The 14,097-nt window shown below is 52.9% G+C and overlaps 1 protein-coding gene across 1 annotated transcript in view; it reads left to right on the top strand.

The window, feature by feature from the left end:
- Positions 1–8,583, top strand: part of SLC30A7 (solute carrier family 30 member 7) — a 46,740-nt gene extending 38,157 nt beyond the window's left edge. Inside the window, exon 11 of the mRNA XM_054564940.1 lies at positions 3,988–8,583. Within this exon, the coding sequence (XP_054420915.1) occupies positions 3,988–4,035 (48 nt within the window). The 3' untranslated portion in view covers positions 4,036–8,583. The remainder of the gene's footprint in view (positions 1–3,987) is intronic.
- Positions 8,584–14,097: the final 5,514 nt, after the last annotated feature.

Here is a 14,097-nt window from a genome sequence, read left to right as displayed (position 1 = left end):
CTTATTCTTTATGTTTAGTATTTAAACAGGAGAAAGTGGGACACTGGCTTAGGAAGGCAATTTAACACTTTGTGTTTCTTGTTTTAACCTGGCTCACAATCATCTATCAAGTTTTTCAATACATTTTTGTTCTGTTAGAAATGAGGTTTGAAGAAAAATCTAGAATATGCTTGGGGCTCATTGGCCTCTTAAATTCCACAAAGTACAAAAGACAGGCCTATTGCCCATCACCTAGTCCCCGACAGAACCTCTTTCATTTCTTCCATCTTTTCTCCTCTTCTGCCCATTTCTGTTCTGCCTCTTAAGCCCTGAACCCCCAGCTTCCTACTCTGGCCTTCTATGTTCTGCTCTCCAGCCTCAAAACAGAAGTCCACACTGATACCGGGAAGGAACCCGAAAGCCTCCTCGCAAGCCCCAGTGGGTGCTCCTGGGCTGTGGACATCCAGCTCCGCCACTCCCCTGCCTTGCGGACCCCTTCCTGTGCCCTGGTCACTGTTGCTCGCTGTGTCCGTGGGGCCGGAGCAGCCACGGGAGAAGCCTCCTGCCCCAGGGGGCAGCTGTCTCTCCCGTTTGTAGGAGTGGTCAGTTGGCTTGCAAGGCTGCATTTTCCCCTTATCTTCATCCACGTACTTGAGGTGGCCCAGAACCCAGCCCCCTGAGGGGGTCAGAGTGAAGGGCCGCAGGGTGTGAGGCTAGGAAGCCCCTAGGTTTGCTCCCTTAATTCGCCCACAAGGCGTGGTGAGTGTGGCGAGCCCGTGCGTCCCCACTAGACTCCTGTGCCCAGTTTATGGAAGAAGGACCCCAGACCCACGTTAGGATTGTCCATGACTTGTAATCTATCATAGGCAGTATTTACTGATTATGAGCTAGTTTAGCTTTCACGGGGGAGAGTGAGACAGTTTTTCTAGACTTCTTCGCTTTAAAGCCAGCCCCCGGGGCAGGGTGCTGCAGGGAACCCAGCAGGCTTTTGATCAGCTGGGTGTTTTGTCCATATCTCTGGGGGGGAATAAACTGATCAGAAAACTTAGTTTGCATTCTTTGGAAATTCCCCCTTTCTCTCTGCTTTGAAGGAAACGGGGAAAGGAAGATGGGAGGCTGGAAAACTGGAGGCTGTCCCACCAGGGCAGGCTGATGCAGCAGGAAGGCCTCGTTAGACCGAACCTCTGTGTGAAGCCGCAGCCCCTCGGGGGTGGCGAGTAATGAGCTCCTGATTATGCAAAGATCAGTTTACCGGCCTCTTTGTTTTTCCTCCTTCTCTCTCACTGCCTTGGGCATCCGTCATTTCCTATCGCCTTCTCCGTTTCTGCCCTTGGGCTGACCCAGAGGATTTCCCCAGTTTACTTTCATTAGAAAAAGAGTTAGGCCACTTTATTGGAGCCATGGTTGTTTTGTCTTAAGGTTAGACACAGACGAATTTTACAGAAGAGTTCCTAAGTAATTTTGGGGGCCACGTAGGTTGACTGAATCAAATATAATTAATCAATCATCATAATTTGTTTCAGTAGCCTGTTAGAGCATATGAAATCCTTTCTCCTACCACACACGGTCCTTGCAATGGTGCCTAGCGTGTAGAAAGGATTCATGAAATATTTGTCAAACATTGAATGAATGTATAAAGGTTTTGTGAGATAAATAGGGTTGGTATTTTATCAACACTTTTAAAATGAGAAAAATTAAATTGCTTTTCACTTTTAGCTCAAAACTCATACAGATATTAAGTTGGTTCTTTTTATGCCACAAAGCTCTTTAAGGAGAGGGCGCTGTTAAACCTGTTTTCCGCGAGCTTTAACTGTATCACAGCGAGGATGGCTTTTTTAATGAGGCGGAAAGCTGGGCTGTGTTCTCTGCAGGGAGGTTCTGGGGCCTGCCCGCCTCTTCATCTCGATCCCTCGGAGGCGCCCCTTCGTGTTCGCGGAGCTGCCCTCCCCGAGTGCCCGGAAGTGGGCCTCGAGGACCCCAGACATCACCGGAAGAAGGAAATGCCAGTGTCTTACCCCTACTCTGCCTGTTCCCTTTCGCTTGACTGTTCTGATTGGCCTTTCCGTTCTGTGGTACCAACATGAACTTATTGTAGTGGATTGTGCTCTTAAACAAATCGTTTTTCTTTGAAAGAAGGAAATTGGTGGATTTTCAGTTCCTCCAGCAAATAGTTACCAGTCACCCACTGTGTGCTGGTTGCTTCTCGAGGCTCTGGGAGGGAGTCCGCATCAAAATGAGCCCCCTGGCTTGGGCAGATTGCATCCTCGTGGGGGGCGGCGGCGGGCACACCAACCCAGCGGAGGGGCGCGGCGTGCGAGCAGGCGGCGCGTGAGGCTCCGCGGAGCGGGGCCGGGGCCGGCGCGCCGAGGCCCGCGCCGCCTCTGTGTCAAGCTCTGTTTCGCCCCTGGCCCGGGAGCGTCACCTGACGCGGTCTGTCTGCCGGCCGGTTTCTCACCTCCCTTCCTTCCCGGCCCCCGACGGCATACAAACTCCACGAGCGCAGCGGCGTCTTTTCTGCTTGGTCCGCCATCCCACCCTCAGGGGCCAGAACAGGGCCTGGCGCGCAGGAGGTGCCCAGGAAGCAATTGGGGGCGTCTTACCCGGGGTGGCCAGCGTAGGCCTTGCTGGTGTCTGACTGGAGAGGTGACAGACGGGCTGTGTCACGTGGTTCCGAGGCTCGGTGTCCCAGGCCGAAGGGCAGTGTGGCCGCAGCCGGGAGGGAGAGGAGTCAGAGCTGGGGTCAGAGGGCACCCCGGGGCTGTGGTTGTCGCGGGAAGGCTAAGGGCGGTGGGCTGCTGCGGGCGTGGGTGACCGAGCGGCACTGCCGCGGCTGCGGTGCGGACGAGAGACCCACCGGAGGCCCCTGCGAACCGGGCGGGGGCGCACGGGGCGGGGCGAGGGCAGGCGGCCCCAGTCTGCGTTTGCGGTGCTGAAACCCCACGCGGGGAACTGAGCTGTGGAGCTGATGGGCGTCGGGCTGCGGGGAGGAGACGGTGTTCAGGGCGGCTGGGTGGGGCCGCTTGTCTGACAGAGGACAGGGTCCCAGCCTGGGGCACAGATGCGGGAGGGTGGGCGCTCGGGGGGAGGTGCTGACGCCCCGGGCCGGGGTGAGACCCCCAGGGTAGCCGTCCCCAGCCCTTTTGGCACCAGGGACCGGTTTCTGGGAGGACAGTTTTAGCTCGAACGGCCCGGGGGTGGTTTCGGGTGATTCAAGCGCATTGCCTTCCCGCTCACCTCCCGCTGTGCGGCCGGTCCTAAGAGGGCAGGGACCCGTGCCAGTTTGAGGCCGGGGGTTGGGGGACCCCTGCCCTGGGGAACAGGGGTAGAAAAGGGGGGCCCCGAGGACCGAGGCGTTTCCGTGTTCGGGGAGCGAAGGCAGGAGGACGGGTCAGCGGGGGCTTGAGACAGATCCGCAGGCGCGGTGACAGGGGCGCCCAGGCGCTGGAGCAGGAGGGGCACTCGCCCCCGTCCTTGCGGAGAAACGAGCACAGAGTCAGGACTGGGGACGGAGGACGCTGAGGTGACCCTGACACACTGCGACGGGGTAGGCAGCGGCGTGTTGGCTGGAACGGGTTCGGCGAGAAGACGGAAAAGGGACGACGGACAGCAGACAGGAGAATCGGTTCTGCCGGAGAGCCGGCGCGGCCGCCGGGGCGGTTTAGGCCGGGCGGCTGCGGGTTTCCGAGCTGACGGCCGGGCCTGCGCTGCCCCCGCGGCCGGCGGGGACCCCGTTCCTCCAGCAGTCACTCGCGCAGGCACGGGACCAGGAGCCTGGCTTGCTTTCCTACGGCAACATGGAGACTCTTTGGAATTTATGAACGAACTTGTTCCCAAAATAAACTGGTTGGCTCACTAGAGTGAAAAACAGAATTATTTCTCAGAGGCAGAGGGAATCCCTTTTCATAAAAATGAGGTTTTTTTGTTTGTTCTGACCACTGTTCTGAACTGTATAGTTTGCTTTTGGGCTTAATTGATTTTTCTAATGTTTCTGTTTTTTAAACTTTTCAGGCCGGAGTGAGACAGCTTTATGTACAGATTGACTTTGCAGCCATGTAAGGAGCGAGAAGAAGCTGGGCTTCTTCGGAGACCGACCTTCCCGGTACTGTACGTAGCGTTTTAACCGAGAGGAGGCGTCACTGCCGCTCCCCAGCGCCGGCCGGGCGGGGCAGCCGCGTGCGCCCTGCGGGGGTCGGGGGTCCGGTTGAGACCCCCCCTGGACTTCTGCTCTGGTCCTTTGTACTCCCCCCTCCAAACCACTTTGATTTCTGAGCTTTCTGGTTTTGTCCCAGGGTGTTGTTTTTTGTTTGTTGGTTCGTTTCTCTTTTCTTTTTTAATTTCCAATGTCCTCATGCCACCCCTCTGACCAGCTCGTAAAAAGTGCAGATGTGGGCTTCTGGTCATCTGGAAGGCCTTCACTGAAGTGGCTGGAAACCGCCTTCTTCCTTCCCACAAAACCAGTGTTATTAAAAAAAAAAAAAAAAGAAATGGAAATCTGTTTTATATGTAATGTCACAGTTGTTGACGTTCTTCAGTATAATCATATGTTTGTGAAATTGTTTGTACCTTGCAAACTTATGAACCAAACCATATTGGGTTTTCCAAGTGCCTTCGTCTCAGAAAATGTATTTGCCAGCAGAGAAATTTACCGTCAAAAGTCATGTGTGTTTTTTAAATGGATATTCTGTAATCTGTACAAAGTAAGACACTCTTGTTAGTAACGTATACAGATTGTCATTCTGTGTGCTTCAGCGGAGGTTTAGATGTATAGAAATTTTCTTTTATTGTTTTGTCTCATCAAAAAATAAAAGGTAATTTTTTGCTTTTTAAATCAAATTCAACTATCACATTAAATTATTTTGTGGATTGTTTCCAAAACATGCAATTGCATCTGTTATAAAGGTAGTTGTTTTGACTTTCTCCAACTGCTAAATTCCAAATTTCTACAGAAGCTACTGTGTCTATGACGAGCTTTCCTCTGTTCGTCCTTGCTGTGTTTTGTGGGTTTTACTGATGAAGGAAAAGGCAGCATGGAGCAAAGACGGAAATGGCTGCGACGGTGTCCTTGGCTTCGTCTTGCCTCAAACGCCAAGCCGCGCGCCCCACGTGCCTGCGTGGCCATAGCCGGGTGCCCCCAGCAGCCACTGCTGCGTCTGGGCCGGCGGAGGCCGGGCACACGTGGGACTGGGGAGCTCTTCGCGACACAGGCGTCTTGGGAGTTCACCGGTGAGCTGATTGCCAAGTGCCTGTGTCTTTGGAAAGTAAAACTGCAATTTGAGATGACAGGCGCTTGACCAGTCTGTGTAAACATTCTGTCGCATTTGTACTTCGTTGCACCGCAATGTGTAGCCCCTTTTAAGTTTAAAAAAGTGAAATTGTTGGGGGTTTAAAACCCGGCAGGATGGTAGTGAATGTTGAGATGTAGGTCGATCATAAGCACTTTTCACAGCTGCAGCGGAAACTGCTGTAGATTTTGTCTAAGGTCTAGAGTGTCTTTTTCCCTATTTCTGGCCCACGATTTATGAACTACTCTGTATTAGGGAAACTGAACTGCTCTCTTCACGCTTCTTTCTCTAAACCCCTGCAGATGGCCACGGACTCTCCGTGGCCTCCTCTCTGCAGACTAGTATTTTCAAACCCTTTTTTCTTACTGCCGGGCAGCTCTGAAGCTCCGCGTTCCTGCAGTGGAACGCGCGCAGCTGCAGCAGCTGCTGAGCTGCATTGGGCAGGGGGACGTACACAAGCATGTGTCCTGAGGATGGTACCGCTGCTTTGTCGTGAGTGTCAGAGGGAAGTCACTTCGAGGTCTCACCCACGGCCAAGCCTGCTGGAACCCTGGGTCGCTCACTGGGTTCAGGCTTTTACGGGAAGTGACTTCCAGGCGAAGTCAGGGATTTAGGACATGTGTCTTTAAAAACTAACCGTGTGTAATTGTAATGATATTTCACATGTGGAGAGAATATCTGCACTGGCTTGTAAAATTTATGAGTGGTTTTGAAGGTCCAATTCTGCCTTTCACTGAGCGCCCTGTTCCAAGCGAAGCTTTTGTCAGTGTGCAAAGTGCAGGCGTGTGGGCTTTTTTCTTGGGTAAGACCTTGACTGTATGGAACACCAGAGCGATAGGGAAATCTAATTTTGCACCTGCCACCGAGAGTGCCAGCTCCTATCGTTTGGCTGGTTGGCTTTAACATTGATGCTTTAATTAAATGTTTTTAAACTTGCACGTGCAGCAGTAGAAAATTAGAGAGAAAAAGCAGTTTGTTTCCACACCCTCAGGAATTGCTCTGTTTTACTGGTATTCCTGGCCCAGATGTGCAACTGAAGCAGATGATTTCGCTGAGAAATAGCTACTCGATTATTGTTATAAAATAAATTTAGAATGTCCCTATCGTTGGGCCGACCTTGGAGGGGGAGGTGGAAACCTCAGTATCTGAGTATAACTTTGCTTATATTTGAAAAACCAAAATATTCTCAGAGACCACATTTCTCTTGCTCAGGGAAAGTTTACTTTGCCAAGTAAACGTCCCCAAGCAGAAATATCTACACTAGTTTTGTGCTTTTGAGTCTAGATTACTCTGACCAGGAGGAAGGGCTCCCCCTGTAGGCCCCCTTCTCTTGCCCAATCTACTCCACTCCCCGCCCCCCCGCACCTTTGTGAGGGACAAGGCCTAGTGTGTCCGTAGCTCCGTGTTCCCCACGGCCACCCCCATGCCATCCTCTGCCGAGGCCGGAGGAAGTGTGGTCACATGTCCTTGGCACTCTGATTCCTCTGCATCCAAATGCCTCAGCGTTGAGGCCAGGAACCAAAATGCTGTGACCGTTGTGCACTTTGTAAAGCAGCCAAGTCACCGACCCCCAGTGCAGTCGGGCCGAGTCCTCTGATGTTTTTTCGCCTGTGTCGTCCATGTCGTAGATGAGTAACGTGAGCGTCCCCTCAGAGAACGCTGGGGTTTAAGAACTGAAACATTCCGTTGCTTGACACAGAATTTGACACCTGAGGCGACTGTCCTTCGCAGCAGTCTGTTCTACCTCTCATTTTCCAGATGAGAACGTCAAGCCCAGAAAAGCTGGCCTTTCCTCAAGGTCGCAGAGACCAGTAGTGGCCAAGCCAAGACTGGACGCCAGGTCTTCCGACTTGCGGTGCCACCGCTTCACGGGCTGCCTGCCTTTCTGTAAATGTGACGAGAGAGCATTTGTAAATAGAGGACCTCTGACCTCCATTTTTGGTACATGATTGCACTTTATAAATGGAGTTTTACTGTCTTATTTTTCATATCTAATGATGCAGTTTAGAATATTATTTCCATAGTATTCCTTATGGAAGAGATAATTAAATTTTTTACTCTATTTTTACTTTTTTACTCTTGTGAAGCCAGTTCCTGATTTTTACACAATTGACGACGTCTGTGCATTGGACCCGTTTCACCTGTGAGTGGATTTTCCTGCTCATTTGCCCGAGGCTAAATGAAGTGGGAAGCTCTCTTGGTTTCTCCCTTTTGTGTGCATTCTGTGAACTCCGGGTCTTTGTAGAAGCCAGGTTCGCTGGCAGGCCCTGTCATTTCAGTCTTGCTCCTTCATCGCTCAGTCACTGGAGAGCTTGCGAACGGTCTGACGTTGTCCTCAGAGCCACACAAAATTGGGCAATAAATCTTGTATGGAACAAAATAAATTCTTTCGTTCAGTAGGGTGAAATTTTGAACTCTTAAATCAGAATCCCAAATGCTAAACTGTTACTTTCAAGTCTCCATGTAAGCATTAATCATCTTGAGAAAATTTTTTTTGGTCACCATCTTCAAAACGAGTTTCCGATTCACAAGACCTTTGGAAAAAAAGAAACTATCTGTTTCTGTAAAGAACATTGATCAAAAGTTTTAATAATGGGAGATTGTTTCAAGACACATCCCCCAGAAGCCTTAGTGATTCCGATCTCAGCCACAGAATCAAGATAGGCGTTGGTTTCTGTTTAACCATTTTCTAACTGAAATTATCCAGAAAGTTTGGGGTCTAACCTTTATCAAGTGTTCCTGAGTCAGGCTTTCTGCGTGGCCTTTCTCATGTTATCGTGTTTGAAATCCTCACGTTTCTATGAAGAATTTTATATGATTTTATGATTGACGGAGTGTTTTCAAATACACTTTCTCCTGATTCTCCTGCCGCCGGGGAGGGAGGGAATCGTGCCCTGTTCCCCAACTGAGGAAGCTGCAGCGAGAGTGAGCAGCCTGCCCGCGAGGAGCGGTGCGGAGCATCGGCACCAGAGTCCGGGCTTTCTCTGGACCTTGTCCCTATGTCTGTCTTCTCGAGTGAGTTCAAGACCCCAGAGGTGGCAGCAGAGCCAACTGCCCTGCTGCTACCCTGCTGTAGCCCACGAAACATCACTGTGGCGGAGCAGGCGTGGGGAGCGAGCAGGCCTGGGGAGCGGCTGTGGCAGTGGCTCTTTCTGTCACCTCTTTTGCTCACTCCCTGCCTTTGCCATTGAACTGAAACTGCAGGCCACAAAGAGCGATCAGAACTCCTTTCAGCACTCTTTTAAGAACTTCAAAAAAAAAAAAAAGTAGCAAGTTTTAGTGACACTGGCGGAGGAGGAAGCTGCTGTTTACCCAGGACTGGCCGGCTGAGTCGGGAGGGGCGCCCGGCCAGCCAGCGGCGCCCTCCTCCTGCGGGGCGGGCTGCAGAGCGCTCTGTGCGGCCTGAGGGCGGCGCCTGGGGTTGATTTGCATTTCATTTTATGGACACCTTTTCAAAAGGAGTAAGTCTAGTTGATACTATTTAACTCTGAACTCTTCCCGCGGCTCCCAAAATTTATCATCAGTGATTTTGCCGATGGCGTTGGAAGAAAAACGAATGTCTCATACACCCTAGGACTCCCGAACTCAGCACGGATTTACAATGCGCAGAGTCCGTTCAGTGAGCAAGGCCATGGTGTAGTCAGGGTTGGGGCAGGTAAGACCGGTTTAGTGCAAAGCCTCCTCAGCTCTTCTTGGGCATTTTTGCACATAGATGTGGCTTTACATTCCCTTAGGCCATTCCTCCCCCCCACCCCCCCCCCCCCCCCCAGTCCCCGTGAGCAGGTCGTCTACCTTAATGCAGAAGCAGCGCAAACGCAAAGCCGGGGCTGTTTTGTATGCAGCTGGAGGGGGACTGGGCAGAACAGGGCCTGGAACCCGGGTCACTTGAATTTTGTCTCTTGCATCCAAGTTAAGAAGCCATGTTGTCTCCTTTGTTTTTAAGGGAAGTTGCCATATTCATATCGTTTTAAAGGCCTGTGCAGAGCATGTCTTCTCCTTCATTTGTCCCAGATGTATTGGCCAAAACTCTTCCCAAGAGACACCATAAAGGTGCTTCTGTAATAACACTATGTGTAGTCAGCGATTTAAATGTTCCTGGGATAGTTTTGAATCTTTTTTCCCTCTTTTCCTCCTAGACGCTAAATTTTAGTAGCGTGTCTCTGTATTTCTTCATTTACTTTTCATCCCTTCTTGTTGCTCCCGCCTGTGTATTCCCCTCCTGCTTGAGTCAGCAAAGCTTTACTTGCGTGAATTTTGTTTCCGTCTCTCATGCCATGCAGCGATGAGGCTCGGTGAAAATTTTGTGTTGAACTAGATGTATCTCTGACGAGAGTTTGCCAGGTAGCCCTGTTGCTTCCTCTAATAGCAGCAAGTTCAGTGACATTTCTGCCCAAATGAGATTTTTGCCCCAACATCTGTGATTTTAATCAATAAACAGAATGGGCCTTATATAGCAGAAATACTGTGAATGAAAAATTGCCTAATCCTTTCCTGGTATATTCCCTACGCCCCTTCAACACCTGACCTCCTGTCTTGAATGGTTTCTAAGCATGTGGCCCAGTTTGAATTTGGGTTTGATTCCTTCGGTGGAGATGGTGGCACCACACGTTCCTAAGGCCAGGCTGGAACGTCCGCTTCCAAGACTTGTAATTTGGTTTGCACATGCGCGAGGGAGCAACCGATTCGCCGAAGTACAACAACTCTGTAATGTAGACTTCACTTTTTGTTACCTGAAGACATTTTTGTATGTTTTGTTTAACCTCAGATGTATTTAAAAAGAGTAAATGACTGTATTAGAATTCTTCCAATAAAATTGCTGTTTAAAAATTTTTACCTGACTCGTGTGTGTCAGTTTGAGGCACCAAAAAGAACGGTGACCCTGACAGCCCCGGGGACGGGCCCCGGGGACGTGGGAAGGGGGGCAACGGGGAGGCGCCCGTGGCCGGGCAGCCGCAGAACCCGTGGAGCCGGGACTAGGGTCTGAGCCCGTGCCCGGCGCCCTGTGGCTCTCGCTCGTCGCTGCACCGCAGAGCCGTGTCTCGGCACCCATTTCCAGACACTTCCACGAACGCCCGTTGTTCTGACCTCATTCTCGCGGGGTGAGCTCGGCGAACACTGGACGCAGGCCAAAAGCCTCCGACGGGAGCGTCCACGGACCCGCCAGTCGTTCTGCCCGCCGTCAGAAGCGATTCTTTGTCAGAGTGCGTTTCCCACCCACCAGGCCCCTCCTCCTGCCCCCTCGGCCCCCCTCGTCCGAAGCAGCCCTATGCCGGTGTCCGTCCAGGCCCCACAGCGAGGGCCTGTCCTCTGTGTGAGGTCAGACAGCTCGTGTGTGGTCCGCACGGGCTTCCTCCACTTCCTTCCAGCCCTTTCCCTGGCCCCTCGAGGCGGCCCCGCTCCTCCCCAGCTTGTAGCAAATCCAAGGCCATCCGTGGTTTCTCGTCGCAGCCGTGGCAGAAGTGCCACGGTCTCAGATTCAGCAGAGGAACTGGAAGGCTGAGCCTTCCCCCTCAGGTCTTGGCACTTTAACGTGGCCACCGCCATGTCCTGAAGCCCCTGTCACAAAGCCCTTCTCTTCGTTCCCGTGACCCTTCAGAGTCACCTTCTGCGTCCCCACCGCCCTGTGTGCCTCTTGGATGACCGTGTGCAGTCACTCTGAGGGACTGCCTGGCTTCCCATCTGCCCCAGGCCGCACCCCTACCCCAAACAGCCCTGGCCTTCGGCAGGAAGCCGAAGAAAATCTGCTGAGTGAGACTCAAGAAAATCTGCTGAGTGAGACTCAAGAAAATCTGCTGAGTGAGACTCGCGCGCAGGCCTTCTGAACACAGCCCCCGCCCTGGTTTCCTGACTACCTTCTGGGCCCGTCTGTGTCCTGCACTTTGACCTGCCGGGTCTCCAGCACCTGCCAGGACCCCCTGCCTTTCCGATGTTCCCTGGAACTGGCCTCTGACCCACCTGAGGCCTGCCGTGACCTGCCCATACCCCCCAGAGCAGCCCCCTCTGTTCACACGCAGGGTTTTCGGCCCATTCCTCATGGCCGTGTTTCCCTGCCCGACCTGGAGAGGTCTCCCTCCCGAGCGTGGCCCCTGTGTATTCTTCTAAAACGCCCAGTCCCCGCCCCCGCGGTGCTGGCTCCCAGGTGCCCGCGGACTCCAGGTCCCTCTGAGCGGCTCTGGAAACCCCTTGTCCTTCGCTCTGTGGCCAGCCCCATTACCCACGATAGGGTGACAAGCCAACCCTTTGTTTCTCTAGGCCAGGGAGACAGCGAAGACGGAGGAGCAGGCAGGACCAAGACAAACGCAGGTACAATGACAGCGACTTAGAACTGGTCATTCTGTACAGAAAAGAAAGAAAGGAGGACTCGAATGGGACTGAAACTGCGAAAATCTGTCCGCTCATCCAGTTGTACTTCAGGCTTTAAAAACATTTACCGTGAGGTTCAGGCTCAGCGCACACACTACCAACATGTAAGTGAGCAAGGTGCCTTTTTCTGTGAATTCCTATAACCAAGAGGAGTTGTAATGGCTGCGGGGAGATAACACTCCAAGGCAGCGAGACAGCCGCTGCCAAAGCCAAGGACTGAAAACAAAACAATGCAAAAACAGGAGCACGTCCCAAAGTCCTTCCTGCATGTGGGCACATAATAGTATTTTAAAAGGGTAGAAGCAGGCAAATAACTCAGGTTCACATCTCAGCACAGGCCGTTGCGCAGCAATTAGAATCCTTGGTCACCACGTGGAAAATTATAAATAAAGTGAGGTCTGTGGGATTCGCTATCCCCGCTTCCCACCCCGGGGCCCTCAGGTCAGACCGCTGTTCGTTTGACAAGGCAGTTACCGCACGGTTGGTTCTATTCGTTGGAGCCACAGCTCCCCGCTGGCTTCCAAAGACGCCCCAGGTGACCCTGCCCTGGTGGCCAGCTGCTGGGGAAGCCCCAGGCCACCCTGTGATGGGCGCTCTTCTCCGTGGGGCAGAGCCCTGACTTCGGGCAGAACCCCATTGCTTCCCCCTGCTCCCGTGCCCTGGCTGCAGGGGTCAGGATGGAGGCCCGATCGTGAAGGTATGTGGCACAGCGGCAGAATTCAGTGACTAGACGCCAAGTTTCTGGCCAGAGACAATCTGCAGATCCACCCTTGTCACCCGTATGTGGACCCGGTCTTCCTTCGCGCTCGCGCACGGCCCCTCTCCCCCGGCAGTGTGGCAGCCCACTCACGGCCCGCGCGCACCCCTGGGAGGCAGAGGAAGCCCACGCAGACGCGGGGAGAACACGCCAGCTGCACACGGACGGGCCCCAGCCGGGAATCCACGTTCTTCCCTTCACCGATGCTGCCGCCGCACGGTATTCCAGCACCTGCTGCACCGGGGCGTGAAGCTGCCTGGCATCGCCCCCGGCGCCGAGGCCACGCCCTCCTGCCCTCCTGCCCTCCGCCCCTCGCTGCCTCCTCAGCGCTGCTAGTTTCTAGTCCCCTGTCGCCTGCACTCTGCCAAGTCCCACCATTTGGGTTGGGGGTTGGTGGGTGGGTTCCCAGTTCTCTGCTGAGAGCAGTCACCTTCACTCATTCGTTCCAAACGCCTCTCCTTTTCCTCCTCGAATGTGCCCGAGCTGCTTTGACATTCTGTCTGTGGATTCCAGTATCTGGGCTGTGTGAGGGTCTCCTTCTGCCCATACCTCCTACTGTATGGCAGCCTAGTCGCGGTTGCTGCTGGAGACCCGTTTGGTTATCATGCCCTGACAGGGGGAAGCTCTGTTCTATCTGCAGTGAAAGTACTGGCTGGGCACCTTGATTTTAGGGCACGTTACAGGTTTTGCCCATAGTCTCAGTGCAGATCTTTTGTCCTGGGCAGAACCTTTATTACTAATACCTGGCCGTTCCGAGGACTGGATGGCAAGCCCAAAATGCTTACCGGGCCTTCTAACTTGTCAGAACGCAAATTCAAAACTGTCTCCTTGCACAACGAGCAGGACCCTCTGCTCAGCTTCTCCAGCCGCGGCTGTGGCTTTCCCTGGGTCCCCACCGCACGCCCACAGTGCGGGAGTTAGCCCGAGACGGCAGAGGTCGCGAGCAGGTTGGCAGCCTCCCCCCGCACCGCGAGGGTTCCCTCCTTCAGTGGACAGCCCCTCTAGTGTCCAAGCTCCTCAAACACCTCCAGCCGGTGGGACCAAGCTGGTGAGACCACATTTCCTCTTGAGCTCCAGCCGCCCCTCCCCCGTCAGATGGCCTGGAGGGAAGCCAGGTAAGAGAGTTCCCGGCCTGCTTCGGTCTCTCCTCAGGGCCCCGGCAGGTCGTATACTACATTCCGCCCCGAGCCATAGCTGCGGGGGCTTGTGCATGAGGAGCTACCCCGCCATTACCAAAGCCAGAAGTCCTTCGTTTTATAATTCCTCAGTGTTCGGTGTAACGCCTCAGAAGAAAACAAGGCAGAACTGGCCACTTACGTGTCCTCAGCTCTCTCCCCTTTGTGTCCAGTTGATTAAAAAATGGAATGTTTCCTAGATGTTAAAATCTTTTACCTCAGATAAATAAATTAAGTCAAAATAATGTCCTGCTAACAGATGTTCCCAGGAAGACAAGAGGTGTTTGTTCAGCTTGCAACGAACTTACTGAGCAGACACACAGACTAGGCATGGAAATGCTGAGTTAGAGCGGCTCGGCGACAGTGTCACAGAGCTTTTTCTGTTGTGAACTAACAGACAGTATAAAACTCTATGCTCATGAGACAATAAATGGAGTGTTATGTACGACTGATAAGAACGTGACTACATGCACCTATACAGTGGCATACGGGGTTAAGAGGAAGGACGAAGCTTGACTGATCACCACTGCATTCAGACTTA

Source organism: Pteronotus mesoamericanus, unplaced genomic scaffold (assembly GCF_021234165.1).
Source record: "Pteronotus mesoamericanus isolate MK-2021 breed Mesoamerican mustached bat unplaced genomic scaffold, CSHL_Meso_final scaffold_99, whole genome shotgun sequence".
Lineage (NCBI taxonomy): Eukaryota > Metazoa > Chordata > Mammalia > Chiroptera > Mormoopidae > Pteronotus > Pteronotus mesoamericanus.
This window is presented reverse-complemented; position numbering and strand designations above follow the sequence as displayed.